Genomic DNA, 21508 nt, shown 5'->3' on the forward strand with positions numbered 1-21508 from the left:
GGTGTTATGTGTAGCAGTGCCAGTTCTACAGATCAAATCAGTCCAGTGGGCATATATGGGGTGTGACGATCCTGCAAGTATACTGGTCCCAAGCTGTTAAAGGCTTTATATACTAGTAGTAACACATTGAATTTGGTCCCATAGCAAATGGGCGCAACCAGTACAGATATCTGAACAGAGAGGTGTTATATACATATTCTGGTGTTCTTGTGACCAATTTAGGTTGGTGTAGGAGGAAGTATGGAAATTTGAAAGCCCCCCTCCCCCCGTTATATAACACCCAGATTTATTTATTTTTGCTTGATGTAGCATATATGCAGAACTTGCTCCTTGCAGATCCACAAAAATCAACATTTCTCAGACTGTGCGTCAAAGGCCACCACCATTGAGCCTCTGCACTGCAGTCCGCCCCATGGTCATGCAGTAGTCTTTTGACAGGAGGGACACTAGCAGCAGCAGCAGCAGCAGCTCCTCACATGCACAGCGCATAGGCGCACGGGAAAGGACAGTTAGAGCATGAGGTGAGAGTGGATCTGTAGCAGGCAAAGATGGACAATGAAGAGAGATAACAGTGTAAATATTTTTTTTTAAAAGTAATACAGTGAGCCAGCCCACAATTTACGTGCATTTAACTTGTGCACCCTCGACTTTATGCATGTGGCAAATTTTAAAATAAAAAGAGGCGGAAAGGGGTTGGGGTTCCGGGAAAAATGACTTTGGCAATCCCCCTTCCCTCCATTGAACTCAATGGGTTTTGACTATACACAATTTTGGCTTTAGGTGTGATCCCTGGAACGTAACAACCTCATAAATTGTGGGCTTACTGTAATACCAAATTGGGAATAGAGAAGAAGGGTATGAGAAAAGGAAGGTGCTATAAGAGGAAGAAAAGGGCAGCCACAATGATCAAAGGAATGGAGTGAATCCCCTATACTGTATCCCCAAATTCGTGGAAGAGAGCGCTGTTGATGGCTACTAGCCATGACGGTTCTGCTTTGCCTCTGCAGTTGGAGGTAACTGTGCTTCTGAATGCCAGTCGCTGGAACCTTCAGGAGCTGGAGAGGACTCTTGTGTTTGGATCCCGCTTGCAAGTTTCTCACAGGCTGGCCACTGTGAGAAAAGGATCCTGGACTAGGCGGGCCATTGGCCTGATCAAGCAGGACTCTTCTAATGCTGTTATGTTCTTATGACAGTAAAATGAGCAGGGATGAGCGATGAAAGAAACAGGCACTTGGGGATGGGAGTAAGGTGCAAGTTAACTGCAGCGATGGCTGATAAGCACTGGTGTTAGCTGGCAGGGAGGGAAAGTGTAAAGCCAAAAAGGATCCATTAGATGCTGATCCTTTCAAGCCAAACCTGTGATTCCCCACGTGTTGTTGGATGGTTAGCTCCCACCATCCCTGGCCCGTGGCCATGCTGACTTCTGGGGTTGCTGGGAGGTGGGAGACCAGCAATGTTTACAGTGTTTCCCAACCTTGGGCCTCCAGCTGTTTTTGGACTACAACTCCCATCATCCCTAGCTAGCAAGACCAGTGGTCAGGGATGATGGGAATTGTAGTTCAAAAACAGCTGGAGGCCCAAGGTTGGGAAACACTGGAAGGCCACAGGGTCCCATTCCTCCATTCTACGACTGTGCACTGGTTACTCTCTTAAAATTCAGCTAGGTCCTTTTCTCAATTCAGATTGAAAATGGTTTGGAGGGAAATGTGTCAAAATGCAGTATTTCCTAAGAAATGACAGGATAGGTACGGGAGAGATATGGATTGTGTTTAGTGTAATGTGCCCACAGCTTCCCCAGCCTTTGGTGCGATCAAATGAGATGCAGATTAAATGGGAGGGCATGCCCAGTCTGAAAGACTCAGGATCAGGAAATTGTGCCTAAAATGTGGAAGCTGTTTCCTGATGCCTCCAGAGCTAAAGTCTCTACTTAGCTGGACTGTGGAACACCCTGCCACAAGGAAACTGCTACACCAAAGAATAAGCCATTTCCGCAGAGGGATTAGACAGCTGCAGAAAATGCTATCAGTGTTTACCAGCCTATATTGTACCTATTCTCCAGATGTCGCCATTTTGTGGTTGACTCTGCCCCTTGAACCACCATTTTGTGACTGGTCACAAGCAGACCCAGGGAACAGTGGGGTAGAGTAGAACTTTTCGAGAATCTGTCCCTTGCTCTAAAATATACCAATTTTGTACTTCCTACAGACACGACAATGCCTTTAGTTGTGGTTTAAAACCCTAAAACGGTCTCTCACAGCTGGATAAATCTTTACTATGAACGGTTTTAATTATCTTATGTGTAAATCGCTTTGAGACGGTGGGTTAGAAGACAATTAATAAATTAATTCTAGTAATGATAATGGCAACCAATAAACCTTCAATGGAGAATTCAAGATCCTTTTGTTAGTCAAACTCTTCTGGGTGCAGGGGGCGGTGGGAGAGGAAGCCTCCTAGCAGAGGCCAACGGGAGCCGAGGCACTTGGGTGTGGGGCAGAATTTCTTGCAGGAGGTTGGAAGAGGATATACCAGAATCCAAGAGGTTTGGGGCGGGGTGAGGGTAGGAAGTGCTGCTAGGTCTTTCAAAGACTCTAAGCCCAGGTCCATGGCACAAATTACTTGCATTTGCTAATTCAAATGTATGTATGCAATCACACACATTTGAAGGAAATAAGATTATCTGGTCCCAGGACTCTGTGTATTGGCCCCTCTCTGCAAATTGAGGGTCTGGAGTCTCACCTTTTGTTGGGGGCTCAGCTCCCCTGTAAGCAAAGGTTCTTTAAAAAAAGAAAAGTTTAATAAAGGAGAAGAAGGTGAAGGAGATCTGGGTCTGGTGCAGAATCCATGGGGCTCAGCCACCCCCTAATAGCTGTGTGTGTGAGAGAGCCAAGCATGGATGACTTGTCAGAAGAGATGGGGGGGTTCATCCACACTTCATCTTGTTGCAATGGGGCTCCCTGCCCCCACCATACGCCACCCCAATAAGAGGGCCTCATGGTAGCCTTGCAGTGGTGTGGGGTGGGCTGTAAGATCCGTGACAGAGCAGCTGCCTTGTGTGCAGAAGGTCCTGGGTTCAATCCCCAATGGCACCTCCAGATAGGGTTGGGAGAGACTCCCTGCCTGAATCTCTGGAGAGCCACTGCTGCCAGTCCATGTAGACAAGACTGAGCTAGACAGACCTGGCTTCCCATGTTCTTCTCTATTCCAGCCCTTCATTCTGAACGATGAGGGCTAGAATCTTGCTTTATTCTTGGGGGATTTGGCTGCAGCTCAGTGACAGAGCATCTGCTTCGCGTGCAGGTGCCAGATTCAATCCCCGACAGCATCTCCGGGTTGGGCTAGGAGAGACTCCCTATCTGAAACCCTGGAGAGCTGCTGCTGCCAGTCAGAGTGGGAAATTCTGAGCTAGATGGACTCCAGTAGTCTGACTCAGTATCAGCTTCCTTTGTTTCTTTCATTTTAAACCATGGAAACAACATAAAGGGTGTGTGTGTATGTTAACTATCTAGGACCAGTCTGGATAGTTGGCCTTGGTGAAGATTTGACATTTTCATCCCCAAAAAGTTTTTGATTTGAGTTTCTACTGAAATGAGGCTGCATTTTAATGTTGCATTTCAATCTTGTTTTTATGTTGTATTTTAATCAATTGTTTTTATACCTGGTGTTAGCCGCCCTGAGCCCGGTCTTGGCTGGGGAGGGCGGGCTATAAATAAAACTTCTTCTTCTTCTTCAACTAGAGCCAGGGCTTTTTCGGCCGCGGCTCCAATCTGGTGGAACGCTCTGTCACAAGAGACTAGGGCCCTGCGGGACCTGACATCTTTCCGCAGGGCCTGCAAGACAGAACTGTTCCACCAGGCCTTTGGTCAGGGCGCAGCCTGACCCCCTCCTCTGGCAATCTGCACAGAATTTTTGCTTAATGGTTGCCATCAATTTGATTTTAATTAATTTTTATAATGAAATGTTTTTAGAATGTTGCATTATTTGATTGTTGTTAGCCGCCCTGAGCCCGGCTTCGGCTGGGGAGGGTGGGGTATAAATAAAACTTCTTCTTCTTCATTCCCTCCCGCACCCCACAGGACTGTAACCCTGGCCCGATTTAGTCCTTGCAGCTGGCTTTAAGCCTTAGAAACCCCTTGTCTTGTCTGACCCTTCAAGAGGCCTATAGAGAATATAGGAACATGGGGTCCTGGACGTGTGGGTTCCCCACCAGAGTCACAGTGTCCACAGCTGTTGGCTGGAGCTGACTGCACTACTTATTTCAACACCTGCCCTATCCTAAACTGTAGGACTGTGACTTTCTAAGGTTGCTAACGCATCTTCTCTTTGGAGTGGGGAGAGTTCCTCCCGGGACAGAGCCGGGCCTGGCATGTGGTGTGGTGGGCGCAGATCTCATGGGGCTCATCGGATCACCCGCCCTCACCTTTCCGCAGGGGACTGCTGTGGTGCTTCTAATCCCATCAGAGAGGTGACCTAAGAGGCCTGTCCTGACAGAAGCCTCCTCCTCCCAATCCAATTAACCTGAGCGCCAGACCAAGGGCTGATAGAGGGCGTGAGGAGGAGGAGGGAGAAAGAGCCACTAGGGGGTGCTGTGCGGCAGGCCTGAGCAAGGGATACTGAGCGGCGTCTTTTCGGCAGAGCTGCATCCTTGGGGCTCAGTGAGAGCCTGCCGTGGTTGTGCAAAGCTCACTGCGGCGAGGTTTCCGCCATCCCTGCACTTTTTAAGCAGGTGTCTGGCCCCTGCAAAAACCTTTTCCCTAATAACTAGGAGGCCTCTTCTTTTCCCCGCTTCCTTCACCTTCTTCCCCTTATTCTTCTTCCTTTCTCCCTGCCTCCAGGAAAAGCCCCATTGTCGCTTAGCACCCCAAAGTGCCTCCTTTCAGCGTGATAAGGGCGCCACCTGGTGGCCGCTCATGACACCTGCAGCTCCACAAGGACATGGTCTCGTTCTGTTCCAGAACTCAGGAGTTCTGCCCCTTCCCCTCCCCCACACCTCCCCATTTGTCCTAATCCAAGCAGAACTCCACTTTCTATCCGGAAAACCTGGGCTTGGGCTCTCTCCAACCCCATACTGCCCCAGAGAAACAAGGCGCCCGGGGTTCTGGAACATCTCTTTTGTTAACCCACTGTGCCCCGTTCTTCCTCCAGATTACCGGATTTTCCCTGCTCCTCGCCCTTTCGCCTCTTTGCTCTCCCTTCCCAAAGAATCCAGGAGACCTTGCTCCTAGAATAATAATAATATGCCTCCCCCACTTCCCTAAGAGCCCAAGCTCCCAGCTCTCCCCCAACTGCTCCCTGCTCCCCTCTGCCCTAACCTCCTCTGCTCTCTTGAGAACCCAGGCGTCCTGGCGTCCTTCCCCAGCGCCCCCCCCACCGGAAGCCCAGGTGCCTCCCCCTTTCCCGTTTTCTGCCTGCCTGATGAACGATGCTCAAGAGGGATGGAGCCCCTCAACCCCGCTAGCTTTCCCTCCCTCCCCCCGCTCCCAAAGCCAAACCTGAGCCCAACCACCCGGGACCAGAGAGCGGGGGATCATTGCCTTCTAGCAAGGCAGGAATAGCAAGACTCCGTCCTTTCCAGAGGGGAAAAACCTCCTTTCTTCGCCGCCGTGCCTCCTCGGCCCCATCAGGCACGTAGAACCCGAACCCGGCTCCATCTGGGCAGCCGTCTGCCTCGCCATCCGCTGCGAGCGAAGGAGAGAGGGGGGAGGCAGTCTGCGTGAGTGTGAGTGTGTGTGTGGAGCGGGGGGGGGGGCAGAGAGAAGCTCAGGGATGCTGGGAGTCACAAACAGCCTTTAGCCCCGAAGGGAGGGGGTGCAAACAGTGCTTTCTCGCCGGGGTGGATCGGGCCCCTTGCCCATCGGTGGTCCCCCCCCCCCAGAGGTGAGCGGCATCCATCCATCCGCTGGCCTCCAGATCTATTCCTCCCTCGGTGGAAATTTCCTATTCCACCTGTTTTTCTTTTCCTTCCCTCCCCCTCCTCCTTCCCCTCCCTCTTTTTTTCTTCTTCTCCAACCCCCCCCCCCCTTCTCATTGAATTCTTTCTGGCCCATTGAGCACACAGAGAGAGGGAGATTGTTTGGCTTCCCTCCCTGCATCTTTTCCGTCCACCTGACGGGGAGCAAGCGAAAAGGAGGCAGAGAGAGCGTGAGGGTGGCATGATGATGGTGGTGAAGACGGGAAGGTCCTAAGCAGCCTGCTTGCTCCTTCCACCTCCTTCTGCCAGAGGGGGACATTGTGTCCCCCCCCCCCGCCCCATCCAGAGAGAGAGACGGGTCTGCATCCCGGCAGAGAAAGGGGGCACAGGGGGGAACAATGCCCCCTTTCCCCTAATATTTGCCTGGTGAATTTAAAACCCCTTCCCCCTCCCCTAAAATATATTTTGGTCTTGCCCTGCCAGTTTAGGTAGTCTTAAAAGGAAAATATTGGGGGAGGTATACAAAGAACTTGAAGGGGGCATTCTCCCTGTTTCTCCACCCTCCTGCCACCCTCTGGAGCGTCGCCCCAGGGGGCATCATGTTTGTGTCCGTGTGGTATGCCAAGAAAATGGGGCGAAGGTTTATTAGCAACGTCCGGAAGGCGAAGAGGCAAAGGCACCTGCTCACGGTACGGGGTTTGGGGGGGAGCGGGCTGGAGGGGGAGCACCCCTGTCATGGCATTGGAGTGGGTGGGATGGGTGAACATGGGGAGGGAGAGAAATCTCAGTTTTGCTTGGGAGGGGCGTATCAGCAGCAGGGAGGAATAGTGAGGGGGCTGGAGGAGGGGAACGGGTGGAGTTAGGGGTCACTGTGGAGTTTGGGGTTAAAAAGTGGGGCATGGTTCAAAGCCACTAGGGCTGCAGCTTGTATTTTTGGGGGGTGTACAAGCCAGATAGTTTGGGGTGGGGGGAAAGTAAGAAATTGGTTGGAGGAAGGAACAGGGTACTTTTTTGGGGGGGGAGACAGAGTTCTAGGCGCAAGGGGGAGAGACGGGGTGTGACATGATAGGGACTTCAGAGGACAGTGAAAAGGGGCAATGGTGGGACCTAGGACTCCTGGGTTGGGGGGGGCTGAGGGGGAGGTGTGCCTATGGGAAGGGAGCCAGGACTCCAAGGCTAATGAGGGGAGGTGAATTTTTTATTTTCTCCTGGGGTTGATTGGGTTGCAAGACAGCGAGTGAGTGGGAGGTAACCCGGACTCCTGGGTTCTCTGGGAGGTCTGAGCTCCATGGGGCGGGATGGGGGTGGCTTTGGGGTAATGGTGGTAAACAAATGGTTTTCTGTCTGCGTGGGTGGGTGGGAACAGACACAAGGCAGAACGTCCTTTTCCTCTCAGCCCATCTGGCTCTTCGCTCTGGGCCCAGACCCATAGATGGCCTTGTCCTTAACCCCCCCCTCAACTAATAAATGATACAAGGATTCCCAGGGGTGCAGGATAAGATGGCTGGGAAGGAGATAAAAGTCAGGAGTGGGGCAGCATTTGAGGGTCTTAGCAGAACCTTGGGGTTCTGGAAAGTCTGTATTGGAGGGGTGTCCCTGTGGTTGAGTTGGAATGCAAGGAGATTAAGAGGGGCTGAAATAGTGGGGGCAGGGGGCTTCATGATAGTCAGGGCATTGGGGGCGTGGGTCATGAGGGGCTGTAGATGTTCTTCAGAAGGCCCATCTCATCTGGAACTCAAAGTGGGGTGGGAGGGTCTGTGAATAAACTAACCATGACTGGGATTTTTCTGGAAAGGATAGAAGATGAAAATTTGTGCTCTGGACAACAGAATATTGGGGTGCAGGGTATTTATATGTCTGTCTGACTGGATGTGGATGGGTTGCAAGGGATACCCCCAGGAAAAGCACAGGTTATCTCCCAGATAATTATCTAGGGGTGGATGATTTGGGGTGGGGAGTAGTCCTTTGGCCAGGAATATTGGAGGGTCAGGATTAGAGGGCTGTCAGCCCTTTCAGTTCCCTTTGGGATCTATGTGAAGTAAGCAGTGTGTGTATATATATGAGTGTGTTGGGGGAGCAGGGGAGGGGGGAGGTTGTGCGTCAGCTTTATAGACAGATGGCGTCAGTGTTTATACTGTAAATTTTCCTGAGTTATGAATGGGAGAGTGAAGAAGGACTTTCATGACTTGGGTTCCTGATCAGTTTGTTTTTTGTGTGCTTTGCTTTTTAATAAAGGGGGGGGAGAGCCACCCTTCCCCTCCATTCCCTTTTTGTAGAAGCATTGCAGTTGTTAAAAAAAAAGGTGAATGAATCCTAGCGTTTGATCCCTGTGTGCTACACTCATCCTCGGGCTGCCACCCCCCAAACTAGGCTCTGCTGCCCCAGCTTGACCCTGCCTATCAGGACTACAGCCAGTTGTGTCACCCCATCCCAACTTAATTTAGATCCTCCCTATCCAGGCTCCCCCCCCCCACAAGGCTCCTAGCAAGACTGCAGCGGCCAGCACCACTATGTTCCTTCTGGAAACTGCATTGCCTCCTGTTGTCGTGGCCTTTTCTAGATCCCTCCATGCCCAGCTGGCAGGGCCGGCTCTGGATCCCGAAGGAGGGTGCATTTAGAAGATTAAAGGCCCCCAATTTGCCTTGGCAGACCTTCCCTGGGATTGCTGCATCGCCTGGCAGGGGGATGGACGCAGCTGCGGAAGGCCTGCTCTGTGGAGATGTGTGTGTGCGGTGGGGGGAGAAGGGCAGCTGTCCTTAAAGGAGGCCTTTTGCCTGCTGGAGCTAGGAATTTGGCCCTTGGCACAACTGTTGCCCATGACTTGAGCAGAATTCAGGGGTCTACCTGCTTGTTTATGGGGTGCAGGGACAGCTGTGAGGGTTTTTTGAGGGGGGTATTGGTGCCCTCTGAATGCCACTTTAAAATGCAGCCATCTTGACATAGGAGACCCTTGTTTGGGATGCAACCTCTCACCCCACCCAGTTTTATATAGCTAACCCTACGTTCTCTTTCTGAGTCTTAGAGCTGGTGCTGATGTTGTGACATGTGGATAATGCTCCCCTCTCCTATGGCAATTGTAGAGTAATCAGAGGACTGGGGAAATGAGGAAGGAAGGAGGGGTCAGAACTCTGGCAGATAAGCTGCCTTGCATGCAGAAGGCTCCAGGTTCAGTTCTTGGCATTTCCTGGGTGGGCTGTGACTAAATATAAGGCAGCTTCTTAGATTCCTATTACTTTAGACCCCTTCTGCACTATACCTTTAAAGCACTGTCATTCTTCTTTAAACAGTCATGGCTTCCCCTGCAAAATCCTGGAAACTTTGTGAAGGGTGCCGAGAGTTGTTAGGAGACCCCTGTTCCGCTCACAGAGCTACAAATCCCAGCGTGGCTTCACCGTCCATCCCACTTCCCTGGGAACGCTGAGGATTGTAGCTTTGGGAGGGGAATAGAGGTCTCGTACCAATTCTCAGCACCCTTAACAAACCACAGCTCCCGGAAATATTCACAGGAAGCCATGTCTTTTTAAATTGGTATCCTAGAGCTTTGCACTTACAGTGCTGGTGGGGCTGTAGCTCAGTGGTAGAGCAGCTGCTTTGCATTCAGAAGGTCCCGGGTTCAGTTCCCAGCAGTGTCTCCAAGTATGGGCTGGGAACGTCCCCTGTCTGAAACTCTGAAGAGCTACTGTCAATGAGAGTTGGCAATACTGAGCTGGGCGGATGAGAGGTTCTGACTTTGTATAAGAATCATAGAATCATAGAATCCTAGAGTTGGAAGAGACCACAAGGGCCATCGAGTCCAACCCCCTGCCAAGCAGGAAACACCATCAGAGCACTCCTGACATATGGTTGTCAAGCCTCTGCTTAAAGACCTCCAAAGGAGGAGACTCCACCACACTCCCTGGCAGCAAATTCCACTGTCAAACAGCTCTTACTGTCAGGAAGTTCTTCCTAATGTTTAGGTGGAATCTTCTTTCTTGTAGTTTGGATCCATTGCTCCGTGTCCGCTTCTCTGGAGCAGCAGAAAACAACCTTTCTCCCTCCTCTATATGACATCCTTTTACAGTGGTACCTCGCAAGACGAATGCCTCGCAAGACGAAAAACGCGCAAGACGAAAGAGTTTTCCGTTTTTTGAGTCGTTCCGCAATACGAATTTCCCTATGGGCTTGCTTCGCAAGATGAAACGTCTTGCGAGTTCTTGCGAGTTTGTTTCCTTTTTCTTAAAGCCACTAAGCCGTTAATAGCCGCTAAGCCGTTAATAGCCACTAAGCCGCTAAGCCGCTAATAGCCGTGCTTCGCAAGACAAAAAAACCGCAAGACGAAGAGACTTGCGGAATGGATTAATTTCGTCTTGCGAGGCACCACTGTATATATTTGAACATGGCTATCATATCACCCCTTAACCTCCTCTTCTCCAGGCTAAACATGCCCAGCTCCCTTAGCCGTTCCTCACAAGGCATCGTTTCCAGGCCTTGGACCATTTTGGTTGCCCTCCTCTGGACACGTGCCAGTTTGTCAGTGTCCTTCTTGAATTGTGGTGCCCAGAACTGGACACAGTACTCCAGGTGAGGTCTGACCAGAGCAGAATACAGTGGCATTATTACTTCCCTTGATCTAGATGCTATACTCCTATTGATGCAGCCCAGAATTGCATTGGCTTTTTTAGCTGCCGCGTCACACTGTTGGCTCATGTCAAGTTTGTGGTCAACCAAGACTCCTAGATCCTTTTCACATGTACTGCTCTCAAGGCACCTTATGATATCCCAAGCAGTGTTAGAAACTGGGATATGAAAGCTAGGAGCTCAATGGCACCTTAAACCTAGGTTATGGGCACAACAACAGAATGTCTAGGCACCCTTTTTTATAACAAGAATACAAAGCTGAAAACGAATGAACGGCAGCTAAAATATTATGTTCGTTTTTCATTTGGTCTAGTCCTTCCCTGCCCACCCCCCTAATATTCTGAAGGCAGTCTCTTCTCCATTCTTCAGAGAGTAGCTGGAAGTGGGGAGGCAGAAAAAGGTCCTCCTTTCCTTCCACTCTGCAGTTTTAATCTGAAATCTTAGGCGGTACTGCGCCCAGAGCTCAGAAACTGCTCGCTCTAATGAAATTCCCTGTCACAAAATGTGCCTAGAACAACGGGAGTTTTGAACACTGATTCCAAGGTTTAATCTGGACACATGATTCTGTTACTTATATTTTTATAGATATAAATTGATTTTGTTTGTTTGTTTTAACAGTGGTAATTCTTTATATATTTTTAACTGGTTTGTGGGTTTCAGCTATATTTTTACCTATAATTTTATCTGCACGTAGTTTGGAGAGCTTTTTAGATCAAACGGTTTATCCATTTTCTTAAAAAAGAAAGGCTTTTTAAAAAACATCTCCTGCATCTCCAGGGTTGCTGTTGTTGTTTGAATAATAAAAGCATCAAGTAGGAGGTGATGGGGAAAAGTCCCCCCCCCCCTCTGCCAGAGACCCTTCAGGACTCAGAAGGGCTTCCATTCAGAGATGAATCAGAGTTAGTCCTCCTTTATACCTTTCCTGAGATTGCATCAGTTAAATTTGTGAACAGGAAAGCTGCCATTAGGGCCTAGTGCAGGAAGTTGTGACTGAAGATTTTGTGTGTGTTTCTGACACACACACACACACACACACACACACTCTAAGGGTCTCAACTCCCATCATCCTTGGCCACCCTGAGGCTGGGGCTGGTGGGGCTGTAGTCTGTGAACATCTTAAGGGTGTCCGTGTCATGGAACACTGGAGAGTATTGAGTTAGAACTAGAGAGATTTAGGTTCCATTCCTCACTCAGCCATAAAGTGACCTTGGGCCAGGTGTGCTCTCTCTCTCTTTTACCCTACTAGCCTACCTTACAGAGTTGTTTTTGAGGATAAAAATGGAGCAGAGCTGTATTCCATCCTAAGCGCCTTGGAGGAAAGGTGGGATAAGTAACGGCAGCATAAGTGACCAAATGAATGAATGATAGTTTGCTTGGAGACAGTCAACTTGTGTGGGGGCTATACCTCTGTCTCCTCAAAGTCCCTTCGCAGAAAAATTACGTTGGGCAGGGAGGGGGAGAATTCCTGCCTATTTTTCTGGTTGTTTTTTTTTGGGGGGGGGACGGACACAAAGGAACCATCATGCAAGGACTTATCATCATGAGAACCAGGTGCTGAGACTGAAGTTGACCAGCTGCCTTTAATGAGAACTAGAATTTTAGTGACCGTCAGTGCTGGAGTGATGGCTTATTTGGAATTCTGATATGCAACCTCTTTCAGGGGTGAGAGCAGAAGGCTTTGGATTTATTTGTTCAGTAAGATAAGCCTTACTGGGACGCGGGTGGCGCTGTGGGTTAAACCACAGAGCCTAGGACTTGCTGATCAGAAGGTCGGCGGTTCAAATCCCCGCGACGGGGTGAGCTCCCATTGCTCAGTCCCAGCTCCTGCCAACCTAGCAGTTTGAAAGCACGTCAAAGTGCAAGTAGATAAATAGGTACCGCTCTGGCGGGAAGGTAAACGGTGTTTCCGTGCGCTGCTCTGGTTTGCCAGAAGCTGGATCAGGCCAGTGGCCATCTAGTCCAGCATCTTGTTCTCACACTGGCCAACCAGATGGGAAACCTGGAAGCAGGATTTGAACCCTCCTGTGGTTTCCAGCAACTGGTATTCAAAAGTGTGGCTTCCTCCAACTGTGACAGCAGAGCAGAGCTTTTGTGTCCAATCCTCTTTTAAAGGCATCCAGGTTGGGGGCCACCACTGCCTCCTGCACGAGTGAGTTCCACAGTTTTTACCATGCGTTGCACGAAGGAAGACTTCCTTTTATCCGTCCCAAATCTTCCAGCGTTCAGCCTCGCTGGATGTCCACAAGTTCTAGTGCCGGGAGAAAATGAGAAAAAAAACCTTTCCCAATCCACTTTACGTTGGATCCTCGTAAGAGAATCTGCAGCTGCCACGCAGGTCTCCTCTGGGGTGGAGGTAGCCGTTTTATACAAAGCTTTTGATGCAGCTGCTGCTGCTGCTGGCATAGACGGGTGGGTGGAGGGGTAACCAGGGGGGGGGGAGGCTACCATTAAAAAAAAAAGTTAATGAAATGAAATGAAACTTGTCATGTCTTCAGAACAGAACAAGGCAGCCCTCATTAGCAGCTGTAAATAATTCATGCCAAGGCTCCGTTTGGAGCGAAGCGGATTTACTGCCTCCCCACCCCTCCCCGCTGTTCTTCTCTCCGAAGAAGGAAAAAGTGGGTTGCGGGCAGAAAGACTTTTTAAAAATACACCCCCAGGAGATCCAGGGGGCGGTGTTTCTAGAGGGCGGTGCAGCCGGGGAGAGGGGGAGAGGAGGCTGGGAACGAAAGGTCCCTCTTGAGTTTTCTTCTCCGACCTTGGATGCTGCCAGAGTGATGTAACTCCTTCAAATCTGGGCCTCCCCGTGGCCCAAAAAGCACAGCCACATGGGGGAAGGGTGTCGGCCGCCCTGCCCCTGATCTCCACATGGTCAGCTTTCCTTCCGCATGGCAGACCTGCAGCCCTGATTCCCCCTGTTTGCTCTCTTCCTGCCTGCCCTGGTTTTAAAATGAAAGCCCTAGAAAATGTGATTGCACAGTAGGATACTTCTGAGCATGTTCAGAATGCTTTTTCTCCTGTGAAGCTGCAGAGCTCCCCGTCCATCTTCGGGAATGTACAGGTGAGGTGAGAAGGGATTTCTGGCTGGCTTTTACCTACTTTCATTTTTAAAAAAAGATAAATTGAATGTGAGGATTATGGCTGTGGGTACTGACCGTAGAATGGTTAATGGTTCTGGTCAGCTGAATGTAACTGCCAGGGGTATCTATATGGCTTTTTATCAGTTCCTTGGGCAGTTTTTTTTTTTTTTTTTACATAAAGGGGTTTCCTTCACCCACCGCTGACCTCAATACTGACTTCATCGTGATTAGCTCCTGTGGTCTGCATTAAGAGGCATTAAATCTCTTTTCTCTTCTGGTACTTTTAAGCTGTTGGTGTAATTGAACTATAATATATGCGTGTACCGTCTGTGTGCTGTGCTGGTGCACCCTCCTGGTATATCTTTGTGTGTGTGTGGCTAACCTGTGTGTCACCAGTGGCATCTCAAACACAGTAGAAAACTTCGCTGTGTAAACAAATAACAGCAAATCCTTGCATGTAGAAACTTAGTGTGTCAGGGAGAAGTGTTCCAGGCTGGTTATCTTGTGCTGGTGCATCCTCCAGTTATATCTGTGTGTGCGCATGCATGCGCATCTGTGAGCTGCAGAGAGTGCTGCATCTAAGCTTCCAGTTCTCAGGGAGATGGTTAAACTGTGTGCGGCCTCATGTAGCTGAACACCTATGTGTAAAAAAAACCAAACACCTACCAGCAAATCCCTGCATGCAGAAGCTTAGCATGTCAGGGAAAAGTATTCCAGCATAGCCTTCCCCTAAGAAGCTAGTTACCTTTACACAGCAGGAACTTTCTGTTCAGAGGAATATTCAGTTGTGAAACTCCCCATTTGCAAGTTGAAAGTGGTATTAATTAGATACAGGTTTATCCCTTCTGGAGGATCTAGACCAAACTGATTTTATTTTTTATTTTTTGCTTGAGACAGCATTCTCCTGTTGCTTTGAACCACAACTCCCATCAGCTTCAGCCAGCAGGTTGCTTTAAATGCTATTTAGCCCTTCTTTTGTCACTCTACAGCAGGGATAATCAGGGGTGATGGGAGTTGTAATCTAGCAACATCCAAAGAGCAATACTAGTATGCTTTGTACTTCCTAGTCTTGGCCTACATGTGACATCCAGCACAGCCTCCACTTACACATAATATCTAGCATAGCTCATCTCTCTCCTCACCCTGAGATTCATGAAAAAAAATCTTCAAACCGTGCTGGCCAGGGCTGAAGGGATTCATAGTCCCCCAAAAAGCTGGGCGGCAGTGAAGGTTCATATCAGATTTGCAGCATAGGCTTCGCAGGTGTGTGTGACTTAGGGATGCACAAGATTCCTGTACACAGAGCTTTGGAGACCTAGGTGTCCTTGTGTTGACGCCATCTTCTTCTGATGTCGGCACCATGTTTGTTCAGCTGTGTGCCCGCGGCTTCTTGTGGCATGGCCGGTGCTCGTTGGGACTGTGTGTGTGGGCGTTCTTAGCCTCTTGTGCGCTCAGCCTCTTTGCAGCTGTCGGTTGGGGAGCCACACAATGCCTCTCGTTCTCAGGGCCATGCGTTTGTAGTCCACCTTGTGGCCCAGTGTGCTGTGCTGGTGCAGTGTGCGTCACTGATTGTGTGCTGGTGTGGAGCAGGGAGACGTGGCCTCTTGTGCAGCAACGCAACTCTTCTTTGGAGTAAGTGTGTGCTGTGTTGTTGCCTGGTTGCAGTAATTTACAGGCGATGTGTATTTCATGTTCAGTGCCCTGGGGGCCGTGCTTTGCTTGAGGATCTGTGCTGTTTGCATGCTCCTTGTATGAGCCAAACATCTGTGGGCTTCCTGTTTGTGGCTTACATGTCTCCTGGTTTTGCGTGTGGATTGTCTGTGTCTGTTTAGATGTCTACTTTCCTGAACCCACATACACACACACTGTAGACAGTTCAACATCAGCAGTACCCTGGTATCTAAGATTGCATATCTTCCGTCTCTGCGTTATTCTGCGCCATTCACAGCTAAATGTCCTGTATAATGTATGCCGATTAAGTCTGTGTTTGCATGTTTGTGCATAATTTATTCTGTTACTGCAGATCATGGGAAGGAGCAAAGTGGTATCCAAGGTGCTGAAGTGTTCTCAGCCCCCCCCCCCCGCAATCTTCCTCAGCCCCCAAATTTTCAGATGTAACAAAGAAACCTATTCTTAGGGGCTAGGAACTTGGTTTTTTAAAAAAGAAAAGAAACCTGTGATTTCAGAGATAAAGAGCTCTGTTCCCTGTGCCAGATTCTCCATCTGTGCAGCTTAATTGCGGAGCTCGCTGCGTTTTGTAGACAATCCCCATTTCATGACATAGGTGATCAGACTTACTTGCTGTGTGACATACATTTCAATGTGGGCCAGTGTGGTGTAGCAGTTAGTCCGTTATCAGACCAGGACCTAGGAGACCAGGGTTCAAATCCCCCATTCAGCCTCATGAAGCTCACTAGGTGACCTTGGGCCAGTCACTGCCTCTCAGTTCAGCCTACCTCGCAGGATAGTTGTGAGGATAACATGAGGACCGTGTTTGCCACCTTGAGCTTCTTGGAGGAAATTAAACATAGTGAAAATGCAGACGTCTTGTCACGTAAATGCACATGGTGGTGCTATTAAGGTGGGGCTTTGGGGTCAGAAGTCCAGGGCCCCATGGGGCAGAATGAGCAGTGAGGGTTTTCATATCGCATGTTGACGTTACTACATATCATCATCTAAAGGAGGTGGCGCCTCACTTTCGCATGCAGTGGATCCAAGGTTTGATTGCTAGCATCCCAGGTAAGGCTGGGAATGTTCCCCATCTGAAATCCGGGAGAGTTGCTGCCAGTCAGTGCTGAGCTTGATTGACCAGGTGGTCTGTCTCAAGCTTCACTAGTCATGTTCTGTAGTCATTAAAGCAAGCCAAAGCACGCTTCTGGAAGGGAAGCTCCTTAGCTCAGTGGCAGAGGGCGCAAGTTCAATCTTGATGGCTTATTCAGGAAGTTTTAAAAAAATGTTTAATGTTCCATTATGTTTTTATATATGTTGGAAGCTGCCCAGAGTGGCTGGGGCAGCCCAGTAAGAAGGGTGGGGTACAAATAATAAAAGTATTTTTATTATTATCATCATCATCTTTGGGTATGGGTTAGAGAAGCTCTTGTGTGAAATTCTGGAGAGACTTTGGCACTCAATGTAGGCTAGATGGACTCCAATGGTCTGACTCCACACAAGGCAGTTTCCTATGTACCATTAAGTCTAAAATTACCAAACTGCACTGCTGAATACAGCCCCCCCTCTCTTCTCTCTCCCTTGTATGCAAATCGAGCAAGCTGCAGCTAAATGCACACATGATGCCCTCTCCAGCACAGACTCTCGTTGCAAACATGCATCACTGTGCTCAACCCCACGCCATAGCCTCTCTCTCTCTCCCCCTCTCCTAACACTCGCAGATTCATGCACATGTACGCCATTAATGCTCTGAGACAAACACATGCAAAGATCATCCAACGCCACACACACACACACACACACACACACACACACGTGTGTGAACATTTCCAGCTCTTCCACAAGCCTTCTCCCACACAGTTCCCTCTACCCAGCCACCCACATGCAGCTGCCAACCTGGCAGAGCCCACAGTACAGGAAGTTCCCCCCTCTTTCCTCCCACTCCTCGTGTAATGCCACAGGCCCCAAGGGGACCCAGACGTCCTGGCATCCTCTCTGCCCTCACCTGCTAGACACAGCCACTTTCCTTCCCAGAGGGTCCCAGGAGCCCAGGGCCCCGGAATTACTTACATCTAGCCTGCAACACCCTAATTATTTAAACTGGCTTCAAATTCCCCCACCTGGTTCCACCCCTCCTCAAGGTGGGGAGAAAACCCAGGGGGTCTGCTCTCAGCGCAGTGGCGTAGCGTGGGGGGTGCAGGGGGGGCCGGACGCACCAGGTGCAACATCTGGGGGTTAGGGGGTGCAAATCCACGGGTTAGGGGGCGCAAATTACTTGCCTTGCCCCGGGTGCTGACAACCCACGCTACGCCACTGTCTCAGCGACCACCTATTCTTTCCTCATCAACTCACTAAGCTTCACTCTCCACTTGGAGCAAATCATTTTAAAAAGAATTGCCTCTTCCTTTTAAATTTTTTAAAAAATCTATATTTTCTCTTCTTTGACAGAAGCTTCTGTTCTGCAAAAAGCAGTCAAATGGGGAAAGGGTGATGGGGCCTGGATCCTGGATTCCCTGGACAAGGAGTGGAGTGTAAGCAGTTCAGGATGCAACTGAACCAGCAGCCAGGAGTCTCTTGGTTTAGGTCAGGGTTCCTCAAACATCTGCGTTTGTTGATAATCTTATAAAATTGCCAGTGACCCCAACCCAAATTTGCAGGAATGTAAATGACATAAAGTAAAGAAATAATCAGTATTTAGAAATCACCAGTCACCATTATTAGGAATCATAACAAGGAAGTAAATCAAGTGAATATTTTAGCAATAAGCAATAAAAAGAAGCCTTGCCACAGAATGCTGTTGTGCTGTGGAATCCTCTTATTCAGTGAAGAGATTCCTCACTGGTAAGGGAACTGCGCTCTGTACATGCCCAGGACCATTATTTCTGAGGTTCATAGTTCCTAATTATTCCCCTGCCCTGCTAAATGTCTTTCCCCCTGGCCCTTTCAACCTCTAGGTCTTTGCAAAATGTGAAAGTGCCATTCTGCCCAATTGCCTTGTGAGAAACTGGCCCACCCCCACCTTATAGTGCTTAACCAGCAATGCAAGTCATAGCAGTGACTGACATTTGGGAAAGCCAGAGCTAGCCCATTAGTCAAAAAGAAGGTTAGAAGTGATGCACCCCATCAACTTCATGGTTCGTTTCCCAAGCTTTCCCCCTACCTTCTTCCCTCTGGCGGAGAGGAGATTTCTGTTTCATTTAAAACCATTATTCAGAAATCCAAGAATTAATGCAGCTGCAGTCTTCACAAAAACAGCAGATAGAAAGATAGCCACAAGGACAGGAGTTGGCTCCAGGTCTTACTTCATAACACCCCCCACCCATATGGCAACCCCACCCCCAGGTTTGAAAGCATGTAAAAACTATCCATCGTTATTACACCATTATTGCAGAGGGCAGGGCTGAATGGTATGTGAGTCTGACACAGTCAGCCGGTATGTTGCACCCATTTTGCTGGGTGGGGACAACAACAACAAGGACAGACTTGGAGTAATGTACAATAACCTTGCAGTGTAGTCTGGCATCCGCATCCTGGCAGACTGGGGTTTTAAAGTTTTTTTCCCCCCCAGGGAGGGCATGCTGTGAAGTTGATTGTACCAGCAGTGTGATTAATTGTTGATTTGTAGCAGCAATGCAATTAATTAAGGGCTGGAGGGAGTGAAGGGATCCAGAGGAAAAAAACGTAGGGTTGTTGTTTTTCCTCAGCTGCTGGTGGAAAGGACTAAGGTGTAAACCAACTTTGTGTATCCTTCTGGGGCTCAGGCTTTGGCTACCCCCTTGATCAGTACGTATACAAGAAACTATAGACCTGTTCTCTGACGCTAGTTATATATAAGTGGTATATATGTCCCTCTCACCCACCAGAAAAATTCCTGCAGATGCCCTCATTGCTTTCCTGGTGGATGAATGGAGGGTCTCCCCAGGAAATTTGTGAGAAAGTGGGGGCTTAGGGTGAGAGAGCAATGTCTGTGTGAGTGGTGTGTGTGTGTGTGGTGTGTGTGTACACGTGCGAGCATGCGCCTCTGAGTTAAGCGTGCCCGTTTCCCAGGATGCCTTGCTGGCTGAGCATTGGGGGTCATGAAAATTTGAAGAGCCCGAGATTAAAATGTGCCAGGGAAACCCGATTGCAGTCAAGCGTGGAGGAAGAGAACTGGCAGTCAGCGGTTGGGGGGGGGGGAGAGGACCTGAGCCTGCAAAAGGGCAAGCGTTGTTTGACGGATGGAGAGAGGAGAGAGCCTGTCATCTTTTTAGATTGAGAAGCTTCAGTTTAGGGAGCCAGGCCTTAGAAGAGGAGGGCTTCAACCTAGGACAGGTGAGTGGCTTTGCCATCCCTAGCCCCCAGGACTTTGCCCACCCTCTTCCCCTCAACTGCTCATCTTGCCCCTACCACCCACACTGAGTTGAATATTTCAGGCTTTTTGGAGCAGCTGGGACACATAAGGAGGAATGGAATAAAAATAAACAATTGCTGCAGTGGAACAGCCTTGATCCTTTCTCCCATTTGCAACTAGTCACAGGGCATATTATTATTATTATTATTATTATTATTATTATTATTATTATTATTATTATTAGTTTACCACCCTTCATCTGAAGACCAGAGGGTGGTTCACAATATAAAATGCAAAATACATAATGAAACAAAAGCAAAACAAACCAATACCCCCCCTCCCACAGGCACATTTGGAAGGCCATAGAATGTTAATCAGCCAAACATTTATCTGGTTGGAGAGAAATGTTTTCGCTTGGTGCCTAAAGATATGTGATGAAGGCACCAGGCGAGCCTTCTTGGGGAGAGCATTCCACAAACAGGGGGCCACTGCATAAAAGGCCACTTCCTTTGCTTCCACCCTTGTGATTCCTCTTGTGGGGGAGGCACCCAAAGAAGGGCCTCAGGTGATCATCACAAGGAGAGGTGGTCCTTGCGGTATTGCAGTCCTGGCCCCATTTGTTTTGAGGGGGATCAGCATTTAGGGCACCCTAAAAAGCAAACCAACACCAACCATGTTAAAAAATTTAGATATGTCCAGATGCAATACCCAGATACACAAACAGCTTCTTTTACATGTTCAGGGTCTCAGAGTTCTGTGGGTGTGGTTTTTACATTCAAATAAGTTTCTAGCTCTCACGATGAGTAAATCAATCAATCTTAGTCACGTCTTTGCCTTGTGCATACTGCAGCTTCGTAAGGCCTTGCTAAGGGTTTCACAGGGAATTCTTGCTAGCAGTGGCTGTCAGTCATGGTGGCAATGTATAGTGTCCCTAGGATCAGATGCTGGGTGCCTTTTGGTGACTGCTGGTCCTCAGTGCAGACACTACCACACCCACCCTGATCTCCACAAATTTCAGAAACAAAATTGTCGTGAAGACTCTAGTTGCACCTTTCTTGAATCTCAGGCATGCCCCTGATCAGCTGTGCAATGAAACCTTTGCCCTGGGATTTTCTCCCTCCACACACAAACACACCCCTGGCAGTCAAATTGGAGGACAGCCCATCTACAACCCCTGGCCTAGAGCTGGCGATGCAATCTATATATAAAAATTGGATGCTATTATTAAAAGCCTTAGCTATTTCCTCTCTGTAAATGTAGATCATAATAACAATAAACCCCATGCTCACCCCCAGAATTGGTTTCTCCACCCCTGCCAATCTTAAATATATTTCTTGATTTTTTTAATGCAAGGGGTTGTGCTATGCAGCCTCAAGTGGAGTTGTTCTGATGCGTAAAGCGCAAGGAAACACATTACTTCAAATATCCCCTATGAATAAACACCCACCCCACGTTCCCACCACTAGGAATGGGGTGTGGGGTTGATTGGGGTGGGTGCTAGTCCCACCCCAGAACATCCTGAACTATGGCGAAACCCGCGTTGCCACAGTAACCTTCTCCCCCTGAGGCAGATGCTGTTTCCATGGCATTGCCGTGGTTACCGTAGTCAGCAGCGGACAGTGGAGGTGGAGGAATCATTCTTTGGGTGGTGGGGAGAGAGGAAAAGAGAATGAAAGAGGATGGGGGTGGGAGAGAGAGGTTGGGTGCTTCTTGGGCGTTTTAACACTCCTGGTTTGGGGGGTCAAAAATACCCTTTTCAGAGCCAGGAGGTAAGCCAGACTCCTCCTAGAAGCACACTGCCCCCTAATGTCACAATTTGAAATGGTGGTTTGTGGATTTTGGATCTCTTTTCACCAGATATCTGGTGACCTCGGTTTCACCCCAGCTCATCCAGCTAGCTGTCCT

General features: G+C 49.0%; 1 protein-coding gene across 17 annotated transcripts in view; it reads left to right on the forward strand.

Annotated features, from left to right (window-relative positions):
* Window positions 1–21508, forward strand: part of DLG4 (discs large MAGUK scaffold protein 4) — a gene marked incomplete at its 5' end in the record, with an annotated part of 129254 nt that overhangs the window by 84477 nt on the left and 23269 nt on the right. The window contains one exon of one of the 17 annotated variants that reach the window (XM_081167823.1): window positions 6300–6597. The exons of 14 other annotated variants lie outside the window; for them this stretch is intronic. In XM_081167823.1, the coding sequence (XP_081023949.1) occupies window positions 6508–6597 (90 nt within the window). Of the gene's footprint in view, window positions 1–6299; window positions 6598–21287; window positions 21373–21508 lie in introns of those variants that run through there. 2 more of the 17 variants (XM_081167824.1, XM_081167826.1) reach the window with 2 other exon arrangements.

This window comes from Podarcis bocagei (assembly GCF_964188305.1).
Source record: "Podarcis bocagei genome assembly, chromosome: 13".
Taxonomy (NCBI): domain Eukaryota; kingdom Metazoa; phylum Chordata; class Lepidosauria; order Squamata; family Lacertidae; genus Podarcis; species Podarcis bocagei.